The sequence below is a fragment of the Delphinus delphis genome, chromosome 11, assembly GCF_949987515.2.
Source record: "Delphinus delphis chromosome 11, mDelDel1.2, whole genome shotgun sequence".
Taxonomy (NCBI): Eukaryota; Metazoa; Chordata; class Mammalia; order Artiodactyla; family Delphinidae; genus Delphinus; species Delphinus delphis.
Window position 1 is genome coordinate 55,401,913 of NC_082693.1, and position 22,531 is coordinate 55,424,443.

A 22,531-nucleotide genomic window follows, 5' to 3' on the forward strand; every position below is an offset into this window, starting at 1 on the left:
TAGTTTTCTACACTTAAAAAAATTTGCCTTTGACAAAAGACAAGTAGAAAAACAAGAAAGAGAAGAGGAAAATCAGCCTTCTAAAGCTTAAGTAAATGAGGGTGTATTCCTACAATGTGTCTGTCTGGGATGTGGCTCACTGCCTCAAAGGTTTGAGCTTCCTTCCATGGAGCTGAGTTACTGTGGGAAGAAGCTGTCCATCTGGGACATTTCCTAGTACTAGTCTAGGGCAGTCAGGCTAGTTCTGGCCAAAGGAAAGTGAGCAGAAGTGGTATAAAACATTTCTAGGCCTGGTTCATTTAGAACAAACCTCACCTTCCTCCACACACTTTCCCCATCTAATACCCAGGGTGACCTTAGAAGCCACCAAGTACGTGGAAGTCATATGTTGAAGTCCTGGGTATCCTGGATCTGAATAAGTGCTAGGGTCAGAACACCTCCCCTCCCACACACACTACCACCAGTTGGATTGAGGTAAATGAGAAACTTCAATTGTGTTAAGCGTGGAGATCTGGGGGCTTATCTCTTAACTTATCTTAATGAATAGAGTAGTTGTTAAAAATAAGGAGATAAATCCTTATATACTGATGTGCAAAGATATTAAGGATAAATAAAGGGCAAAAAAACAAGTTTCAGAACTCTTTTTACCATTCCATCTGGGGAAAAATACACATATTCTTGCATATGCCTAAAAGTATCTGTAAGACAAAACAGTGATTATCTCTGGGAAATCTGCCTGAAGGTTTGGGGGTGATAGGAATGCTGACTCTTCCATTTACACCCTCTTGTATTGTTTGATTTTTTTTTTAACTATATACATATATTACTTTCAAAAACTCTATTCCAAAAGAAACGGATTGTTTCCATTTCCAGAAGAAATGGGTTTCCATTTCTAGCAGCCTGCCTGCTGTCTGGATAGAGTGCCAGGTTTGAGGGGAAGGCTTCATGCACCATTTAGCCTCCTCCAGTGCCTTTACTGCTAAATTGCTTATAATAGACTGAACAGAGCAATACAGGAGCATTCCATGTGAATGACCATTCTACAGAGCTATTTGGCAGTGCGGCATCACTACCCACCTTCTTTCTTCTCAGTCATGACTAAAGCCAGTGTCCTTGGACTTTCTAAACATTAAACGTCAAGGGCTTATCTTAAGCCCTCTCTTTGCTTTGCTGATTTGTCCTGTAATAACTAGCCTCTCAACAGGTACTGTGCTTTGGCTCTATATTTAGCATGGTCAGTGGTGACCACAAATGGTCATGAAGCTGCTGCCCTGATGTCCCTAAAAATGATAACAATAATAATGATTGCTACCCATTATTATTTATAACTAAGTGCTAAGCACTGAACTTGTGCTTTACATACACTGTCTTTTCTCAAAACTCCTGCCAGGTAAATATTTTTTATCCTAAATTTTCAGATGAGAAAACTGAGGCTTAGAGAGGTTTAAGAATAACATCAAATATCTATTGAGCACCTGTTGTGTTCTAGATGCAGGGAATCTGGTGGCTAACAAGATAGATAGGATCCTGATCTCACAGAGTATACAGTTCTATCAGAGTGGAGTTAGGTCACACCAGTTGACAAACTACCCTCACACACACTTCCACTCAGCACTTTAATGCCAACCCCTAAATATGAGCAGGTGGCTAAGGATAACCACACATGAGACAAGCTGCCTCCGTGAGAGGTGGAGATTGAAATAAGCAGAGTAAAAGAAATCAAACAAAAACGATGGACAGAGCAGAGGAAATTCTTAACTAATTTTACTACAGTATCTTCAGAGAGTTAACTCTAACACTTGTGTGCTGCTTACAGTATTATTAGCTCACTTAATTCTTACAACCCTAAAATGTAGGCACTTGTGAGATAATAGAAAATATATATATTGGTTTCTACCCCTGTTTCCTGGTACAGAGCTCGTAAAACCCTTGTGATTTCCTGTGTGATAAGACCACTAGGAACATCCCTTGTTCTAATATTTGGTCTTTGAACCCATCCAGACACAGCTCTCCTAAAACCCTTGTAAATTCCTAAGTGATAAGAACACTAGGATCATATTTGTTCTAATGAGCAACTCGGGGTGGGCTCCCGGGTGACTACTGGATAGGGGCTGGTCACTGGAAAGACCAAGTCATGATTAGAAGCTTGGAATGTTCATTCCCGCTCCGCCATCCTCCAGAGAAGGCAGAGGGGCTGGAAATAGAGTTAATGATGGTTCATGCCTACGTGAGGGAAGTCTCATAAAATCCCAGTACTAGGGGGCTCCGGGAACTTCCAAGTGGGTGAACACATCCACACTGGGAGGATAACACACCCCAATGCCACGGGAACAGAGGATCCTGTGTTCAGGACCCTTCCAGACCTCGCTCAATGTTTCTTTTCATCTGATTTTTCATCTATATCCTTTATCATATTCTTTAACAAACTGGTAAACCTAAGTGTTTCCCGGAGTTCTGTGAGCCGCTGGCAGGAGGGTGCATTGCTGTGCCAGGGGAGGGTGGAGGGTCCCAAAAGAACCTCCAGGAACCAGCCAGCATTTGAATATCTGCCATGACAGAAGGCCAGTTTCCACCAAAGGAGAACTAAAACTGTGCATCTGGAGTGAAGGAAATCACCTCTCTCTCCTGCTGGACCCAACCCCCAGGGGATCTAGGGGGAGGGGAGGGGAGGGGGAGCCTAGGGAGTAAAAGAAAAGACTGTGTATCCTACCTCCAGTGCCAACTCCTTTCTCTTTGTCGGTCCTCAAGCCACAGGCCAGGCCTCAGCTGGGCAGAAATAAGTTTGAAATTGGATGAGATGTTAAAATGTTGAGGTAGACTTGACTAAACTTTTAACTATCTGAAAGTGTCAAGAAAGCTGTAGGATCTGCCCAAGCTGCTCTCCAGGGCTTGGGGTAGGAATACGCAAGGAGTGTGTGTGAGATAGGAAGAATATGGCTGATCTTCACTACACTCTACTGGATTCAGCACCCATGATAAGCTGGTATAAAATTAGCAAAGTGGCCCCTAGAAGAACAGCCTATATCAAAAGGAGAACACACTCTCGTGCACAGATATACACATCCCAATGAGAAGACAATCCATGTTGCAAGAGACATCCAGAAAACTCTTGAAAACAGAAAACATAAAGTGAATTGTGTTCCAGTAATTAGCTTTGAGGTACAGCTGGCTTTTCCTTTGTTAAAATTCATGGGGACCATGGTGCCGGATGCTGAGAAGGGTGTCCACTGCCAGAGTCCTGGGCCTTCAAGAAGAGTGATCCAGAAGCAAGCTTATCCTCCTCAAGCCTGAAACCAAGCCTAGACTCCTGCCTGACCATGGGCACCTGTTGGTTTTGACTCCAGACTCCTCCACTGGGGTGTCTGCACAAAAATTTTGTCTAGAACTAAGTGATGTCGGGTCTTCGGATGCTACCAGGTTCAGTTCTAGTATTAGGGTTCTTAATTGCAATGCAATAAAAAAAAACATCTTTGGATGATTCAGTGAACAGGAATTTATGACAAGGTGTTAGGATGCTCACAGACTCCCTGGGTGCCCTGAGGAACCTGGCTTGGATGTCCTAACTCAGTGCAGAACTGGCACCCCTGGGCTCAGCCCCTCTGCTTCTCCCTTTGACTCCCTGGTGCTGAACGCTGCCCCTAAACCTGAATGTAGCCACGTTCCCCCTGACCCCCCGAAGGGATTTTTCATAGGCCCTGCTTCTTTGCATCACTGGCAGTTGAATCTGATGGAGAGATCTCACTGGCCACATGCACACCCTAACGTAAGGGAGGCTAAGGTTGAGGTTTTGGATTTTGTGATGGGGGGTGGCCTTTTTCCACCACCAAGATTCCTAAGGTGAGAAATTCCCCAAACACAGGAAGGTGAGTTGTATACTGACAGCCGAAAAGAATCACAGATACCCATCACAACTAGCCTGTAGTTTTAACTCTGACCCTCCCGTGGCTGTCTGACCTTGCACAGTTAATTTTTCTTCCTATATCTACAGGACTATTAGAGCAGTTTATTAAAGCAGACTTACTTAATATGGAATATATGTGGATTTCCCAGAGCTGGAACATGGCTAGTTTCCTAAACAATTGTGTAATGTTAAAAGACTGAATGGAAGCATTATAATCTTAAGGCCTTCAAAAGAATCCAGGAACATTCAGTATGACAGCTGTATCAGCAGATGACAATACTACTTGGGGAAAATGGTATGTCAATTAAACATTAATGGGTAAGAACTATTTCCATCAGTTACTAGTAAACGTTTATTGAAATGAAATGAAAGCAATCTATCAAAACAGGACTCCTACTAGGTAGCATTTTGTTAGCCTGGTTCTGTTATGTACTTAAAAGGAAAAAAGAAAAGATTTCATATTACTATAATCTATAATTTAGATTTATGATTAATTCTGACTTTTACTATCTTATTATGGTTTATGAGATGGCAGTACAGTTTAGTATTAAAAGCAAAAAGGTTTTGGCATTAAAGAGACCTTGTACAGTTTGAACCTGGACTCTGGTATTTATTAGTTTGGGGGCTTTGGGCAAAGTTTCTGTGCCTTGGTCTCCTCATCTTGGGAATGAGGAGAATTCCCATGAGGAGAAATGGGAATCACCTTGGGCTCCACCTCATTGAGTTACTGCGAGGATTAAATAAGATAATGTACTTAAAGTAATTAGCACAGCATCTGACTTACTAACCATGAGCAGGTATTATTGCTGTGCTTTCTTAAGACACTGTGCTGGGCTCATTGAAGCGTGAGTGAGCTGCAAATGTGTCCTCTGCCTACAAGCTGCCTACAACCTGAGCGAGTGCGTGGCTTAGCGACCCCCTGTCAGCTGAAGTAGAGCTGGGGTTTTGGAAGACTTCTGGGAATGTTTGCCCAGCATCTTGAACAGGACAGACACACAGTTGGCACTTGGTAAGTGTATGTGAATTACCGGAATGGATAGACTAAGTATCTGATGAGAGGCAATTGTATGCTTACACAATAAAGCCAAGGTAACCTGGGACCCTGTTTTTACATGGTGTTGCATCAAAAAAAAAAAGTCATACAGCATCCCAAAATAATGAAACCCAATTTAAATCTTTATCATAGTCACTTGGGAAACTGACAGAGGACAGATCACTTTCACGATGCCCAGCATTTCTTCTTAAGACTCCCTCTGCCTGCCTTTCCCTCCTCCATCTCCCACCGAGGCGCTCTCCCTGAGCACTGCCTCCATACTGTTCCAGGGGCTACGGGAGATGGTGTGGCCACCCTGCCCCAGCTCCCCGCCGTTTTCCTATTCCCACTCCCTGGCAGGCTGTCCTGTCTCACTTTCTCCTCGCTCTCTTTGTAGCCATTCTTTTTCTCCCCCAAACAGCTGTCAGCAGCCCTTTGAGGGCTGTCTCCAGATTGCATTTTCTCAATTTGCACAGTAAAGACCCAAAGCAGATGGGAAACCTCATTTGGGCACTTCCTGGGGGGCAGCCCAGACCGAAAATACCAGGCAGATCTGAATATCCCATTGCTTGTGTGGTTCTTGTTGCTCTGCAGATGGTTCCCCTTTCCAGGAGCCCTGTTCTCCCTCCCCTCTCCTTCCACTGGATTTCAACACCAGGATTCCCCAGAAAGCCGGTTTCCAAGGCAGAAAGGATCCCATCCTTCTTACTGACAGAGCAGAAGGGCAGTCCCGGAGACCCCTTCCCACTGAGGCTCCGCCTGTGGGAGTTGAAATCATTTAACCCTTTCTAGTGGATTTTTTCTGCTGTCTGGGTTTGTCCTGCCCTTGTTACCGAACTGAACTTCGGTCCGCTTGCCCTCCCTGCAGCAAAGCCAACCTACTGACACCAAGTTGTGGTGAAGAAACGTAAGTGCTTACTGCAGGACCAAGCAAGGAGAATGGGCAGTTCATGCTCAAAAGACCCGAACTCCCCGATGACTTTCAGGGAAGGGTTTTTAAAGATAACATTTGGGGTGAGGGCTGCAGGTTCCCTTGAACCAAAGGGTGTATGTTTGTGTGTGTGTATGTGTGCATATCTGTATGTGTGTGTATTTATGTGGGTATGTATGTATGAATGTATTGCACATGTATGTATAGGTGTGTGTATGTGTGCATCCCTGCCAAGTGTGTATGTGTATTTATATGTGTATGTATATATGTGGTTTGCATGTATGTAGTGTGTGTGTGTGTGTATGTGTGTGTGTTCCCTTGAAAATCTTTTCAGGCCAGCTCCTGTTCTTCAGGTCTCAGCTTAATGGGTATTTCCTCAAAGAGGATCTCCCTGACCACCTTATTTGAGCTGGCTGCTTCCACTCCCCAGTTTCTCTCCACTTAGCTCTTACCACAATTTGTGATTGTTTTATTTACTTCTTAGTTCTCTTTTTTTTTTTTTTTTTTTTGTGGTACGCGGGCGCAGGCTCAGCAGCCATGGCTCACGGGCCTAGCTGCTCCGCGGCATGTGGGATCCTCCCGGACCGGAGCACGAACCCGTGTACCCTGCATCGGCAGGCGGACTCTCAACCACGGCGCCACCAGGGAAGCCCTACTTCTTAGTTCTCTTGCTGCAGGAGACCTGCCTGAAGGCAGGGCTTGTGCCAATCCTATTCACTGTTGAATGCTTAGCACTAACGACAGCACCTCAAACGAAGTGGGCATTAATTTACTCAACAAATAAGGACAGAATTCCCTGCCTTCCTGGAGCATTTGAATGAAAGAATAAGTAATGTATTACTCTCAGTTTGATAATGTAAACTCAAATTGCTGGTAGCCAATGACTTAATATATTTATGAATCCATAGATTTCTTTCCCTACCAGCGATGATCACTGAGGTAAAAGAGAGTGGCTCTGAGAAAGACTCAGAATTTATTGAGAATAGTTAACAAGATATACACAGGGTTGGAAAAACCTGGAAAGGAGCTCATATTTGCTTGGCAACCTGTAGGATAAACTCCAATTTTGTGCTTTCCTAGAGCACAATGCTGGGATGAAGACGAAGATTTCCCCTGAGAGTTCAGCCTACCACTATGAAATGTGCCTGCTCTGTGGACTTGCCCACAGCTGGATTCCAGAGAAGTCTCCCAAAGTACTCTGTGAAGTTGATTAGATTCTCACTCAATGTGGAACTGCTGGAACCTGTTCAGTAGCATTGCTGAGCTAAGACAATTATTCTGAGAAAGGGGGCTTCAGAAGTGAGCAGTGAAGTGAAACACGAACCCTGAAGGAGTTCCATCAACTCGATTCACAACTCACGGGTGGAGAGCCAGGGGGAAATGAACAGAAGTAGGAAAGGCAGCCTTTTTATAGCCTGTGTGTGAGTGAAAGGAACCAAAGCCAGGAAGATGGACCTTGAGGGGACTCAATCCCTACGAACCAGCAATGAGGGATACGCTCTCTGAAGCTGTGTTTCTTGACGGCCCTGGATAACGAACGGGCCTTACTCGTGATTACAGCCTAAGGCCATTTCAGTGACCATCTGCCCCCTGCTTTACGGAGTAGGATTTGCTATCAGAACATGGCTCAGTCCTTCTTACTTCATTGGCATGTTTCCTGGCTCTATAAGGTTTAGTGCAGCCCTTTGAGTAAATAGGTCCTTCTAGTTTATCAGCCTTTGCCAGTGGTTTTTAACTAGTGGTGGGCTTGCCCTTCAGGAGACAGCTGGCGATGTCTGAAGACAGTTCTGGTTGTCACAGCTGAGAGAGTGCTCCTGGCATCTGACAGGTAGAGGCCAAGGACCCTGCTAAACATTCTCCAATGCACAGGACAGCACCCACAGCAAAGAGTTATCTGGCCCAAAATGTCAATAGTGCCAAGGTTACCCTGGGTTATCCTAAAGCCGGAAGTTTTCTTGCAGGGAAATGCATCACTGTAACTGGAAAATGGGTACAACAGCTAGTATTTCATCTTCTTGACTAGAATACATTTTTTTTTCAGTTGTAGGGAAGATTTTCTTTCAATTTAATAAAGAGAGGTAAGATTGACTAGAAATACCCCATATTTAAGTATATTTTCAGGAATGTCCTTTGGCATTTTTGATACTCCTAGATCTTCCTGATAAGTAAAGGGCTGGTAATAGGAAAGCAGCTTTGGGTTTGGACCTGTGAAATTTGAATTAACTTAAACCTTATAAAGGAATCACGAAGTCTCTTGGAAGCTGTGTTTTGTTTTCTCGGGGAATGGGGGGTAGGAGAGTAGCAGGTGTATAGATCTTTTAATGCATTTTCCAGTAGAAATTATGCTATAAATGGTGATATCCCAGGTTAATCTCTAAGGGTTGTCTTAACCCACAGAACAGAAGTGTGCTGGTGATGCAGTGATGGCAGTCTTACTGACTATTGTGTGTAAGATGGTTTCTGAGGAAACGGATTCTGAGCTGCAGCTCAAGCGTCCGTCCAGTAGCTAGAGGTGATTTCAGAGGATGGTAGATGCTACTAAACTCTGGGGCCACCTGGAGCTGGGCACACTGCTGCCTCAATGCAACCAGCATTCTGTCAACAAGAAAGAAAGGAGAGGTTAGGTAGGAAACCAGCATTGCCTGCCATGGGGACGTCTGGTGTGTGTGGGTTGGCAGTTAGGTTTGGAATTTTAGTTCGACCGTTTCCTGTCTTTCTGGCCTTGGGGAACTTGCTGAACCTCTTTGAAAGTCTTTCTACATTTATCAACTGGAGATGATATTAATATCATGGTGGAGATTAAATGACAGTAAATACCTGGAACACAGAAGCTTAATACATGTCAACTTTTCCCCCTCCGACTGCAAACTTTCTTATCAATACTTGGTTGATACCACCTCACATCTTTAAGGCATGTCAGTATTTGCCCAAGTTTGTGGTCAGCTCTAGCCACATGGTTAAAACTACTGCCAATGTAGAACCTTCTAGGATTGATGGAACAAGCTCATAACTTTGGGAACCAGTGAGCTATCAAAAAGCCTGGTGCGTTGCAAGCAACCACTGAACAAGGACAATGAAACTGGTCCTGGTGGCTCTGGTGTCTTTAAGGTCATCATGGCATGGAGAGCTAAGGGAAGCTTGGCGCAGCTGGAGGCTGTGACATCGTCTCTCCATGACTGACACCTACCATCCTCCACACACTGCTGAGTTGATGTTGAAAGAGATGAGCTGAAACAGGGTGGGACTGACACCACGAGCTCACTCATCCTTCTCTATCTTTTCAGGATTTCTTTGATCCAAATTAAGTCCAGCAGACATCATCTTGGAGAAGCAGGGACCTTGGAGGAGTTCATGGAAGGCCACCAACCGTAAGTTTTTGCTTGTAGACATCTGTGATGCTTCCCTCAGGAAGTCTATTTATAGGAGAGAATGACAGAAGAGCAGTTATGTGATTACAAGACTATATTATGTGAGTAGATTGGGGATCTGGAGACATCTGGCTCTGAAAGGCCACAAACCAACCTGGACTCCCCAGAGGCTGTGTTTTTCTCTTGTTGGAGAGTTTCTTTCTTTAATTAAAAAAAGGTGTTTTTTTGGCCCGACCAGGGATCGAACCCAGGCCCTCAGTGGGGAAAGTGCGGAGTCCTAACCACTGGACCACCAGGGACTTCCCTCTCCCATTTACTTTTGGAAGGAACAGTGGCATGGGCTCAATATTGCTCCATCTCAGGTGTCTTTGAGACGGGAGGGCTTAGTCTGAGTCCTGGTCAGTTAGGATCGTATTGATGGGATGGGGTTGATACTGCGGGAGGGGCTCCAGACTTGGACTCTGCAGATCTGTGTTTGCATTACTCTATGGCCTTGGGCAAGTTGTTGAACTTCTTGCTCTTCTTTCCCTCATCTGGAGACAAGAGGGTTGGACCAGGTGGTCCGTAAGGTCCCCATCAAGCTTGGCAACAGGGACTTCCCACTGCATCACTTTGGAGTCATCAGACATGTATCACTCAGCTGCAAATGCAGGGAAGTGTGGGGTAAATGGAGTGGGGACTGTGCTTAGAAAAACATCGTTGTTTTTGCTTCAGTTTAAATTCTGGATACTAAGTTAAAATGGCAAAGAGCTTGACCCAGTCTCCTTTTGTGTAACCCCCTCCGAGACAGTTAGGGGGGCCAGCATGACAAATGAAAAGAAGATGTATAGGGTTTGGAGTCAGAAAAATTTGAGTTTGCATATCAGGTCTACCATTCAGTGGGCAGAAGGTAAACAAATTCTCTGAGCCTTAGTTCACTTACCTGCAAAATTGGAATAATAACACCTACAGCATGGGATTGTCCCCAAGTCAATACAATAATGTGTTTAAAGTATTTTGCACACAGGAGATGCTTGAAAAGGGTTAATATTATTATCCTCTTATTATTAATGTTATTATTAGCTGTTGGGTTATGTTTATTCTGAGGAGTTCTAATAGATGCCCAAGTGAGCTGAGCCCTGAGCCAGCTCTGGGGCTGTTTCTCTCAATTCCTGGGCCCTACCTGGCTTCCTGGTTTGGTGTTGGGAAGACCTAAAACTGACCGGGCCAACTCTACATCCTTTTGGTTCGCTATCTACTCTCCCAACTCCTCCCACCATGATGATTAAAACATAAATTAATCCTACGGTCTCTCAAGCAGATATTTGCTTCCTTACAGCAAAAAAAAAAAAAAAAAAAATCCCTTTATCGGCCTTAAATGGTATTCTTTGAAATGTTGGCAAGATGCTATTGTTTGAATAGTCTTATGTCCTCCTTATGTACAATGTCTTATGCCTCCCTTCCTGGGGCAGAAAGCAATATCACATCGGCTTCTCTCAGCTGGGGAATGAGCTGGCGTTTTACAAGTCCTTTGATTAAAAGTTTTCGATGGTGGTCTACAAACCTGCAGAAAATGAGCCCTAAGGCAAACCAGTGGAAGTGGCTTGTTGTTCAGCGGCTATACCTTGGGACAGAGCTGGCTTGCTCCTTTGTCAGAAGAACAGCCCTGAAAAGAATGCCTTTCTCTAAAAATAGGACAGTTGGAGGCATAGCTGCACCAGCAGATAGTCTTCCTAGCGGCTTTGGGACAGGCCAGCTGATAAAGCTTTCTGCTCCGGGTGCCCCAGATTACTCACAGCTGTTTTCTAGACCAAAGGGCGCTGGGGATGCTGGCCTCACGCCACACGTCAGGTGCTCTTCATCACACACTACCCGGGAGGCAGCCGTCGGCTTCATCAGCTATGGAGCCTTGCCCGCCCTCTAGAAGGGATGAGGGAGGGTTGGCAACCTGAACAGCAGGCACATTCCAAAACCCAGCAACCTCTCTGTTTTACTTTATATGTACATATTTTTTTCTTTTTAACTTCAATCAAAAGTTGGGTTGCCCTTCCATTAGAAGTTGGGAGATGGTATAATGCGGTGGTTAAAGGGGTGCGCTCTGGAACCAAACTCCTGGATTTGAAGCCTGTGTTTTATTTGGTTTTCTAATTAATACACTGTATTTTTAAGAGCCGTTTTAGGTTCACAGAAAAATTGAGCAGAAAGTACAGAGAGTTCTTATCTACCCTGCCGCCCGCAACCTCCCCCATTATGGACATCCTACACCACAGTGTATATTTGTTACAATCAATGGACTCACATTCACACATCATTCTCACCCAAAGTCCATAGTCCAAGTGGGGTTCACTCTTGGTGTTGTACATTCTTTGGGCTTGGACAATGTATAACGACATGTATCTCCTGCTGTAGCATCATACAGAATAGTTGCACTGCCCTAAAATCCTCTGAGTTCTGCCGATTCATTTCTCCTTCTCGTATAATAGGCAACCACTGATCTTTTTATTGTCTCCGTAGTTTTGCCTTTTATGTCATATAGTTGGAATCATGCAGTATGTAGCCTTTTCAGATTGTCTTCTTTCACTTAATAATATGCTGTTAAGTTTCTTCCATGCCTTGTCATGGCTTGATAGCTCATTTCTCTTTAGCGCCGACTAATACTCTATTGTCTGGACGTACCACAATTTACCCATTCACCTACTGAAGGACATCTTGGTTACTTCCAAGTTTGGGCAGTTATTTATAAATATCTGTGTGCAGGTTTTTGTGTGTGTATAGGTTTGAGTAAACATCAGGGAACATGATTGCTGGACTACATGGGAAGAAAATGCTTAGTTTTGTCAAAAACTACCAAACTGTCTTCTAAAGTAGCAATAACATTTTGCATTCTCACTAGCAATGAATGAGAGTTCCTGTTTCTCCACATCCTTGCCAGCATTTGGTATTGTCAGTGTTGTGGATTTTTGAAGGCTTAGATGATCTGAGGCAAGTTACTAAACCTCTCTGCCTTGGTTTCCTAATTTGTGAAACCTGGAAAACAGTAGCACCTCCATTATTGGGTTTTCATGAGGATTAATTAAAGTAACCCATGTAAGGCATGTAGGACTGGGCTGGCCTATGTAAATTCTCAATAACCATTAGCTGTGTTGTTTGGATTAGGTTGGATTTCTGTTCTAAAAAGCACTTGAGATTCTTGGGCACAAAATGATGTTTAGGTTAGGGGTGGATTCCACAAAGCTATTTTAATAATAAGAGTCAACCGCATGCCATTCACCATGCTGAGGACTTCATATACCATCCCATTTGAATATTACAGAGTAGATACCAGCAGTGCTCTCCATTTTCAGATGTGGAAATTACCACCTAGAGAGGTTGAATTAACTTAGCTAAGGTCATCCAGCTCAGAAGTAGAGTTGGGACTTGAACCTGAGTTTATGCAGTACCAAAATCCAGCACTTAGCCCCTTGCGACACTGTCCCTAACCTGGCGTCCCTGCCACCTTGCACCTTTGGTTTGGAAATTTAGATTTACAGGGTTACAGTCTTCCCAAACCATTCTCTAGTTAAGCATTAAGCCAGACCCACGTGTTAGAATTAATTGCACCCCAAACTTGACACATTAACATGATCATATTGAAGTCCAGGTCAACTGTTTTGTTCTGCTGAGGGCTCAGCCAGTCTCTGGTCTTTGCACATGCTGCTCCGTGCTTCCCCCACCTCTTCATCTGGCTAGCTTCCACTCTCCCCTCAGGTCTTGTCTTAGACATTACTTCCTACAGTGAGACTTCTGGGTTAGGTGCACTCCTTTGCTGCCTTAGCACCCTCTCTTTTCCCTATTGTAGCTCTTGTCACCTTGTATTATAGTTTTATGTCTGACTCCACGAGTGCAGATACCCTATGGGTCTTGCTCACTGACGTATGCCCAGCCCACATGACGTGGACTTAATGAGTATTAGTGGAATGAAAGACTGAATGAATGCAAGGGGCTGGTGTTGGGCTGCAGTATGAGTTTGGTGTATTCTTACAGGCCCAGTCTCTGGGGTTGTCAGCCCTGACACCCGACTGCAGAAATTCACAATGGTGTTTGACTTAGGATCATCCAGCTTCTGGGTCCCTTCGTCCTATTGCTTCAGCAAGGCATGCAGTAAGGAATGACATGGATAGGGGAGGTGTAGCACTTGAGTAGACTCTTGGGCAATGAAGTCCTTTTCCCCAACTCACTTACTCTGCAACAAGGCATGGGCCCCAGATGGGCTTAACACAGTCTCTGGTCTCTATGTTCTTCAGGGGTGTCCCACAATGACCTTCCCAGGGTCTCACCTCGGGGTAAATCAGTTGGTACTTGATGGTTTGGCCATATTGATTGTTAAAAGGTAAACTGATATTTCCATATCAGCTGGTAAAGAACCCTTTCCCAGAGGCTGCTAAGTATTCTTTCCATTGCTCCAGTTTCCCTGCCCTTGTCCTAGGACCCCTCACCTCCCCACAATCCAGGAAACAAGGTGGTAACACCTGGTACAACAGGAAGCTCCCAAGACCCTGTTTCAGCTCCATGGCTGGCACCATATTGCTTCAGTCTGAGTCTTTACATAATTTGAGTATTACCCCTGGTATGGTCCGTCTGTATTCTTGGGAAATGGCACAGGAAGGAGGGGAGAGAGGTGAGGGGAGCAAGAGAGAACTCAGGCAGTGTCTCTGCTCCCCGGCACTTGCACAGAGCTAAGAGGATGCAGGAATTTGGACATGCCAGGTGAATGACTAGCTGTTTACATGTGGTGTCCAGCTACCCACTGCACAGACAGCTGCTCTACACCCTCCTTCACTAGCTCTCTGTAGAAGGTTTCGAGAACAACAGCCACCATACACTGAGGTCTTTCTGTGTGCTCAGCACTCAACTAAATGGCTATTTACTTTTCCTGACAACTCTGTGAGTATGCACAATTATTATCCTCATTTTCCAGATGAGGAAACAGGTCTGAGAGGTTAAGTTGGCACCCAGGTCACGGAGCTAGTAAGTGGCAAAGTTGGGAGTCTGACTCTGGAGGCCCCGCAGGGACTGCATTCGTAGGGAGTATCTTAGTTCTAAGGTAGAGGCACAGAGGCTTCTGGTGAGGGGAAGGTGCTTTTCAAGAAACAGTGCAGAAAAATGGAACAGGTTCATGAGAAGGCTGCCACAGAGCCATGTCACTATGGTGGCCAGAGGAAAACTTCCCAAGAATCCTAGGTCCTGTGGATGGCTGCCCTGGGGCTCTCCATGGTCTGAGCCTCTGTGCTGACAGAAGTGAGTCAGCTCCAGTCCCCAGAGTTCCCTCTGGGACACCTCCCCTGAGGGCAGTGTGTTCAGAAGACTGAACCTGTGACCTGTCCTGAGGTTTCACACTACGCTCAGTCTCCATAGCAACCCTGGCTCTCTGGGTAGTGCCCCAGGGCAGGCTAGGGTATTACAGAGCTCCTGGCTTGGAGCTCTAGGTCAGACTCTTGCTGGATGTCCAAGTAAATACCTGTTGCTTTGAGTAAAAAATGTGAAACTCACATCTAAGAACAGAAAATTCTTGAAGGAAAAAAAATCTTAAAGAATATTCTTCAGGGAATTCCCTGGAAGTCCAGTGGTTACGACTCAGCAGTTTCACTGCAGGGGCCCGGGTTCTGTGCCTTGTTGGGGAGCTAAGGTCCTGCAAGCTCTGCAGCACGGCCAAAAAACAAAAACAAAAATTCAAACCTTTTGGGACTTCCCTGGTGGCACAGTGGTTAAGAATCTGCCTGCCAATGCAGGGGACACGGGTTTGATCCCTGGTCCAGGAAGATCCCACATGCTGCGGAGCAACTAAGCCCGTGCACCACAATTACTGAGCCTGTACTCTAGAGCCTGCGAGCCACAACTACTGAGCCTGTGTGCCGCAACTACTGAAGCTGCGTGCTGCAACTACTGAAGCCTGCATACCTAGAGCCCGTGCTCCGCAACAAGAGAAGCCACTGCAGTGAGAAACCTGCGCACTGCAACGAAGAGTAGCCCCTGCTCACCGCGACTAGAGAGAAATCCCGCATGCAGCAACGAAGACCCAACGCAGCCAAAAAATAAATAAATAAATGTTAAAAAAAAGAATATTCTTCAATGAAGAATTTATATTATACCTTGCTCATAACTAAGGGAAAAAAAGATGAAAAGGAGAAAAAAAAAGATTGAAAGAAAGCATTTTTAAAGTGCTGATATGGTTTTTATAATAGGCAATTTATTTTTCTTTCCAATTTTTCCAAAATATGTAATGTGTTTACTTTTAAATGAAAAACATAGATATTTAAATTCCCCCTTAAGTTCTAGGATGGCTTATGTCTTTCTTTAGGAGTTAGAAAGGGATAGATGCCCAGGAGGAGACCAGCCAACCTCCTCCGCCCTTGGTGACTTTTAGTAAATCACCTGATTGCTTTGATCAATTTCTCCTTTGTAAAACAGGGAAAACAGTAGAATAGTAGGACTTCATAAGATTAGGATGAGCAGGGAGTGGGTTAATCTGGGTAATTTTTATTAGGTCTGGCTCATGGTAAATGCTCCTGGTAAGTGTCAGTTATTCTGATCACTGGCTAACTAGCTCATGGTGTTAGTTATTCTCATAATCGTCAGTGTTATTATGACCACCAGAGGGCACTCCTGGCTCTGGGAGTCTGCCTGGGGATACGGTGTTTCATGGGACACCAGGATTCCAGTGTTGTGTGCCTGTCCTAGGTAGGTAGATGTGAGAAGAAAGCACACAGATGCCCCTTCCTCCCTTGTTGATCTCTAAGTTTCCGGCCATGTGCTGAGAAAGAAATCAGCTTTAGAGTTGGAAGGGCTGACCTTCTCTAGCAGTGGTGGAAACTGACTATGTCGTCACTCCCAGAAATGCACATGGCATTCAGATCTTTCCTCTAGAGTTCCCACAGACAAGGAGGGCAGACGTTTTTCCCTTCAGTACCTGACAGGGACCTCCTGGGGATGGTGAGGGTGGATGGCGGGAAGGTGAGCGGGCCTGACAGAGGGAAGTTAGGTGTGGTGGACAGAGGAGAGGCCCATATTCTCTGTTTTACAGGTTGCTGGCTCTGGGAGGCCACATGGAAAGAGGGTAGAATCCCCGATTAGTTAAATTCCTAGGCAATTTCATGCAATAACGTGGCTTCATTCTCTGTGAGTTGGTGACTCCACGACCTCTCTCCAGCCCTGAGCTCTCTTCTAAGCTCCAGACTTGTCTGTCTATCCAGTTGTCTATTTGATTGTCTTCTTGGATGGGGTTTAATATACATGAAATAAAACTGTTCCTCCTGACTATTAACAGCAAGTACCAACTACTACTGCAACAAAAACAAAACAAAGAGTGAGCCTGTATTCTCAAAATGTCATTCATTTACTAAACAAGTACTCCTTGAGTGTCCACCCAGTGCCAGACAGTGGACTCGTCTCTGGGGGGTTGGGCGGGTAGAGCAGTGAACACAACAGACACACCCCCCCCATCGCCAGGCTACATGAAGAGAAGCCGAGTGTCTATGGCAAGGAAGCTGACTATGCTGCTCTGCTGTGCACTGGTGAAGAGCAAAGCACACAAAAATATGAGGAGTGTTGCGCTCGCTTCTGGGCACACATTTGAGTAGAGCCATTGTGAAATTATGACACATCCAGCAGAGAGAGATCAGGATGTGAAGGGACTCGAGATCATGAGATGCAAAGAACAATTTGGGTCTTGGTTTGGCAAGATTTGGTCTCAAGAAAACACTGTGTGTGTGTGTGTGTGTGTGTGTGTGTGTGTGTGTGTGTGTGTGTGTGTGTGTGTGTGTGTGTGTGTGTGTGTGTGTGTGTGTGTGTGTGTGTGTGTGTGTGCGCGCGCGCGTGCGCGCGCATGCGCGCGCGTGCTCTGGGAGCTTGTATAGATGCACCATAATGGCGTTCTTCAAATGTCTGAGGCTAGTCCCGAGTGTGGAGAAGGATGGACTACTTAGGTATGGACTCAGAGGCAGACTGAGAACCAGTGGGATCTGGTTGCAGCTTTCCTTCCAGGGTGGAGAAGGCCATTTCCCGAGTGTGACGTTCCAGCGTACAGTGGCTCGCTTTGCGGAGGTGAATTGTCTTTCCCTTGAGGGATTCGGCTAGATGAATCTTGGCAGGGATATTATAGGGAGAATTCTATCACACAGTGGGGCACCGAACTAGGTGATGCCAAGATTTCCTTTCCACCCCAAGGTTCTGGGAACTGGCAGATCAATGGCATAGAGACCCAACATGAATGCATTCACTGTCACCAGCCTGGTGCCAGCGGGCTATCAGCAGCCTCTGAGGTCTGTTCCTTGGTGTCCTGCAGATGAAGAGACTCTCTATTCAATAATGTCCCATTGATTCAAAAAGAGAGGAGCAGCTAGATCTGAGGGGCCCCAAGATATGATGAGGCTGAAGCCCCCAGCTCGGCTCAGACTGGGGCATTAGGCTTCTTTTGCTGCAGCCTTGCCTTCTCTGTGCCCATCCTGATCTACCTCCCTCACCTGGCTAACATCCCCAGGCACCGGCTCACCCAGGGAAGGAGCTTGTTCAGTCACCTCCTTGATCTCAGATAACACACTCATCTTTATTGCATTTTCCCTCCTGATAAGCCTCTTAGCTGCCGATTTCTTGGTTGTTCTCTTTGGTAAACAATGTATTTGGGGCTTCCCTGGTGGTGCAGTGGTTGAGAGTCCACCTGCCAATGCAGGGGACACGGATTCGAGCTCTGGTCTGGGAAGATCCCACATGCTGCAGAGCAACTAAGCCCGTGTGCCACAACTGGTGAGCCTGCACTCTAGAGCCCTCGAGCCACAACTACTGAGCCCGCATGCCACAACTACTGACGTCTGCGCTCTAGAGCCCACGAGCCACAACTACTGAGCCCGCGCACCACAACTACTGAAGCCCACGCGCCTAGTGCCTGTGCTCCACAACAAGAGAAGCCACCGCAATGAGAAGCTCATGCACTGCAACAAAGAGTAGCCCCCGCTCGCCGCAAGTAGAGAAAGCCCGCACACAGCAATGAAGACCAAATGCAGCCAATAAATAAATAAATAACAAAAAAACCAACCTATATGGAAGAGATTTTAAATGTTAACAGAGATTTTAAGAAATAAGTGTGTGAGACGGGCTGTCCTCAGCCCTAGTCTGGTGACGCCCCTGGGATTACTGAGGCTGTGTGGGCCTGCTGTTCAGTGTAAGGAGGGTCCAGGCCACCCACAGCCCTGGGGGCACTGGGTGGGCCTGGGAGGTTGTATGGGACACCCTTTCCCCATTTTGGGCTGCTAGGGAATGCCCCTGCTTTCATTCCTCTCTGTGGCCTTTGCCTTTGCAAGTGGAGTTTGCTATATGCTGTTTTATCAGATGGGCTTAAGGCAGAAAATTTAAGAAATTATGTACCTAGATCTTTGACTCAGCAAGAGTCATTTTTGTGCTTCGGGGAAGAAACCTTAAACATTCTCAAATCTTACTTTTGTTCTAAAGCCAAGCCCATTTCTTTAAATAACAATAAAGATAGTTAACAATTATTGGGCCATAACTTTGCACCAGACCCTGAATTAATTGCTTTAAATAAAGTATTTCATTTAATTTTAAAAACAACCCGATGAGGAAGGTATTGGCATGAATGTCATTTTATAGTTGATGAAATTAGGGCTAAGGCACATTGAGTAGCTTGACCAGGTTGCACAGTTAGTAAGTGTCTGAGCCTGACTAGAACCCGCTACCCCAGTTCTTAATCACCATGCTATTTAATAACATGATGATATAATAATGAGAGCAAACATTCATCAAGTGCTTACTATATGATAGGCAATGTACTATGAGTTTTGTATGTACTAACTCATTTAATACTCACAATAATAGGGATTACTATTATCCCCATTTTATCTGTGAGGAAACCAAGTCACAACAAGGTTAGGTAACTTCACAGATAGTGGTGGATCTGGGATTTGAACCCATGTAATCTGAGTCCAAAAGCTCATATTCTTACTCTCTATGTTCTCTTCTTAACACAGGTTGATTAGGCCACATTTGAAGTTTAGTTTTATCAGTGGAACATAAAGTAAAAACAAGAGCTCACTCTGTTTTCTGCACCCTTGGTATAGTGTGGACCACAGAAGACGAATAACTTACTTAACCTTTACCACTGACCAACAAAAGTGCACCCTGTCTACTGAACACCACATCAGAAAGGTGTGAGCGTGGTACCCAGCCAGCCTCGTGTTGTGGATGCAGGGTGGCTGTGATGCCCACATGACCCACGTCTGCTCTTTTTGATTCCAGGAGGCCCTGAGGGATGGGATTGTGTGTATCCGCAGCTTTCACGTTCTAGATGTCACCACCAACTCTGGATGGCTCTGGATCTTAGGAGCTGTGTTTATATCAGAATTGTACTACATGTTTGATGGGGTACCAACAGGGTGGGGTTTGCAAGAGCTGTGCATGGGGGTGGCATCGACCCCCTTGGCCTTGGGTAGTGGGTGAGGAAGCTTCCAGAACCGCCCTGGTGGCTGCGGGGCTGACCCCCATAGAGGCTGATGGGACAGAGGGAGAGGGTCACTTCTAATCTGACGCTGGGCTTTCTACTCTTTGTTCTCAAACTCCTCAGGGCTCCTCCCGCAGACTCTCTGAGTATCCCTTAGAGTATATTCTGAGGAAAGCGACCCTGGACTTGGTGTTGGCTAAAACACAAGCCAATGCCCTTCTGGGAAAGCACTACGAACAGGGGAGTGTTCTTCTCTCTTGTATTTGGTGCTTCTCCGGACATCCGGTCTTTTATGTTTCCTTTATGGCTTTTAGAGGTTTTATTTCCCAGGCAGTGAGTGGGTTTGATCTGCTTCCCCGCCATCACTTGCCCCTACTCCAGCAGGCTTTACCAACTATGGCTTAGCTGTTTCTTCTTCTCCCACTTACTGACTTGCCCTTTTCCCTAGGAGAGTGAAGTTGGCTTTTAAAAATTACACATCCTCTCCCCTCCCCTCCCTGTGGAGCAGCCCCTGTTATTCAGTGCTCTGTGCCACTTGCTCTGGAGCTGACCTCAGAGTGACTGATGGGTCCTGAGGTCGATGGCTGGAAATAGCAGGAGGGCTCCAGGCTGCCTCTGCCCATAGACAGTGACAACCAGCCTGCTGGTGACTATGACCAGCAGCTGCAGCTACGCAAACCCCAGTGGAGAGGCTCAGGTTTCTCCAGTGGGAATGACACAGAAATGACATGCTGTTCTTGGGTCATCTGGGATGTGACAGCCCTACAAGGCCTGCTGCCAGTGGGGCTGTCAAGCAAGGTTGGTTAGTGTCATGAGTCCCTGTATCTCGAATGATCTGCACTGTTGTTGAGCCAGGGAGAATACTGAGACTGTACAGTTCTCCCGGAGACACAGGTCAGAAAAGAAATGAATGCAGGTTTAACATGTCTGATTGGCAGTGTGGGGCTGCTGGGGTCTATAGCAATCCGTAGAAAGATGCTCTGAGATTATTGGCTTTGCATCTTCTTATTCTTTCCCTCTTTGCACAGTTTAGGGAACTCACAGTGGTTGAGGTCTCCATGGAGCTGGTGATGCTTTAGTAAAAGAGTTGCACTCTCAACTTACCCACCAGGGCCAAATAGGCAACGCAACTGATTGAAGTGGGCCTAGCATAGGGCAATGGGGAGTGGTGGAGACTGTGGTAAATTGGAGAATCCTGGCCAAGCAAGAGCTATCCGAAAGTCAGACTCAGACCACCAACCACCACTTTCCCACCACAGACCAAAGCTGTGAGTCTAATTTTGTCTCAGACTGCTAAGTAAAGGAGCTATTAGTAAACATTATTCCACTTAATGTAAAAAAAAAAAAAAAAAAAAAAAGACAAAAAACCAGATTCAATAAAATTACTTTGTTTCTACTGGTGCACTTTCTCTTCATGGAAACTGGTACTTCCAGGATGCCCCAGTATAAACACCTGGGTAATGAACATGTCACGTGACCTTACACAGAGTTTAGGCCCTAAAGTCAGCAAACAAGGAGAACACTGGCAGAGTGAAAATTACCGTTGAAAATCTCTTAAGGAGGTTACACGGCAGGCACTTTATTAGTACTTTTTCAGGAAGTCCACATGCCTGGATGCTAAACGTTGTTGGAAGTCTTTCTGTTGAACAGCAGATGAAAGGGTTGGCTTGTGTTTAGGAGCCAAGTTGTTTGGGAAATCCTAGTGCTGTGCCTTTAAGCACCGGAGTCACTCTCAGCACATTGGAATTGGGGCTGATCGAGTGGGCTTTACATCTTGCATTTCCCACTCGCTCTGAGGGCTGTGTTCCCTGGGGAGAGGGTGAAAGTAAGGGGGGTCTTTCCTTTATGTGTGTACACAGTGCTTCTCTTTCCTTTGCCAAGCTCACTTAGTTGAATTCATATGGGTCACACACATTCAATATGATTTCAGCATTCGGAAGGATACACGTGTACACCTCACATGTGCGCAGAGAAGAAGGAATTGGCAGTCTTGCACTGTATCCATACACTTGTTTCAGGCTTTGACTAGTGGCAAAATACAATCCTAGATTGTAGACAAGAGTTTAAGCTTGTTTCAGTGAAGGCAGGGATCATGCAGGCAGGTTTGATTGCAGGGAAGGTGTTTACAGAGAAATAGGCTCTGGGGTTGGGCTATTCTTTAGGGAAACAATGTATTTGCCTCATAGTTTATGTACAGACCTGATTTTGCATCTTTCCTCTGCCCATTAACAGCTCTGTGACACGAGTACACTATTTCACTTCCCTGGACCTCAGTTACCTTATCTGTAAAACGAGCATAGTGACACCTCACAGTTTGTTAAGAGAACTAGATATGATAATGTACCTACAGCATTTAAACTGTAGCATTTGGCGCATAATAGGTGTTCAATAAAAGCTGGCTCCCAAGGTTCCCCACTAGTCTCTGAAGGCTGTCAGTGGGGCTGCTCGAGTGGTTATGGCAATTGACTGCTCAACTACATACAGAAATTTCTGTCCTCCCCTAGTTCATTGTTTTTTGGATGCAGAATAGGGTAGTAGAATCAGCAATGCACCTTAGAGACCTGGGTTGAAATCCCAGATTGAAATTTTAACTGTTGTGAAACCCTTGGCAAGTTATTTAACTTCTCTATTTCTTCCTACACAATGGGTAGTAGTACCTTGTGAGGGTTGATTGAAATGATGTATGTGAAACACGAGGCGCACCCCAAGTACCCAACAGGTGTTAATTCTCCTCTCGCTCGCCGCACTCCCCTTTTTGTTTCTTTCTGCCACTTGGGTCCATTTTCTTAATATTCATCGTGAACGTCTCTTCCTTCCTCCCTGTGTATAGAATCTT

The 22,531-nt window shown here is 45.5% G+C and overlaps 1 protein-coding gene across 3 annotated transcripts in view; it reads left to right on the forward strand.

Annotated features, from left to right (window-relative positions):
- The first annotated feature begins 3,906 nt into the window (after positions 1–3,906).
- The window catches only part of RAB3IP (RAB3A interacting protein), a 176,618-nt gene continuing 157,993 nt past the window's right edge, over positions 3,907–22,531 (forward strand). Inside the window, exons 1-3 of one of the 3 annotated variants that reach the window (XM_060025216.1) lie at positions 3,907–4,196; positions 4,699–4,910; positions 9,150–9,233. In XM_060025216.1, coding sequence (XP_059881199.1) covers positions 4,864–4,910; positions 9,150–9,233 — 131 coding nt within the window. In that variant the 5' untranslated portion in view covers positions 3,907–4,196; positions 4,699–4,863. Of the gene's footprint in view, positions 4,197–4,691; positions 4,911–9,149; positions 9,234–22,531 lie in introns of those variants that run through there. The other 2 variants (XM_060025214.1, XM_060025217.1) reach the window with 2 other exon arrangements.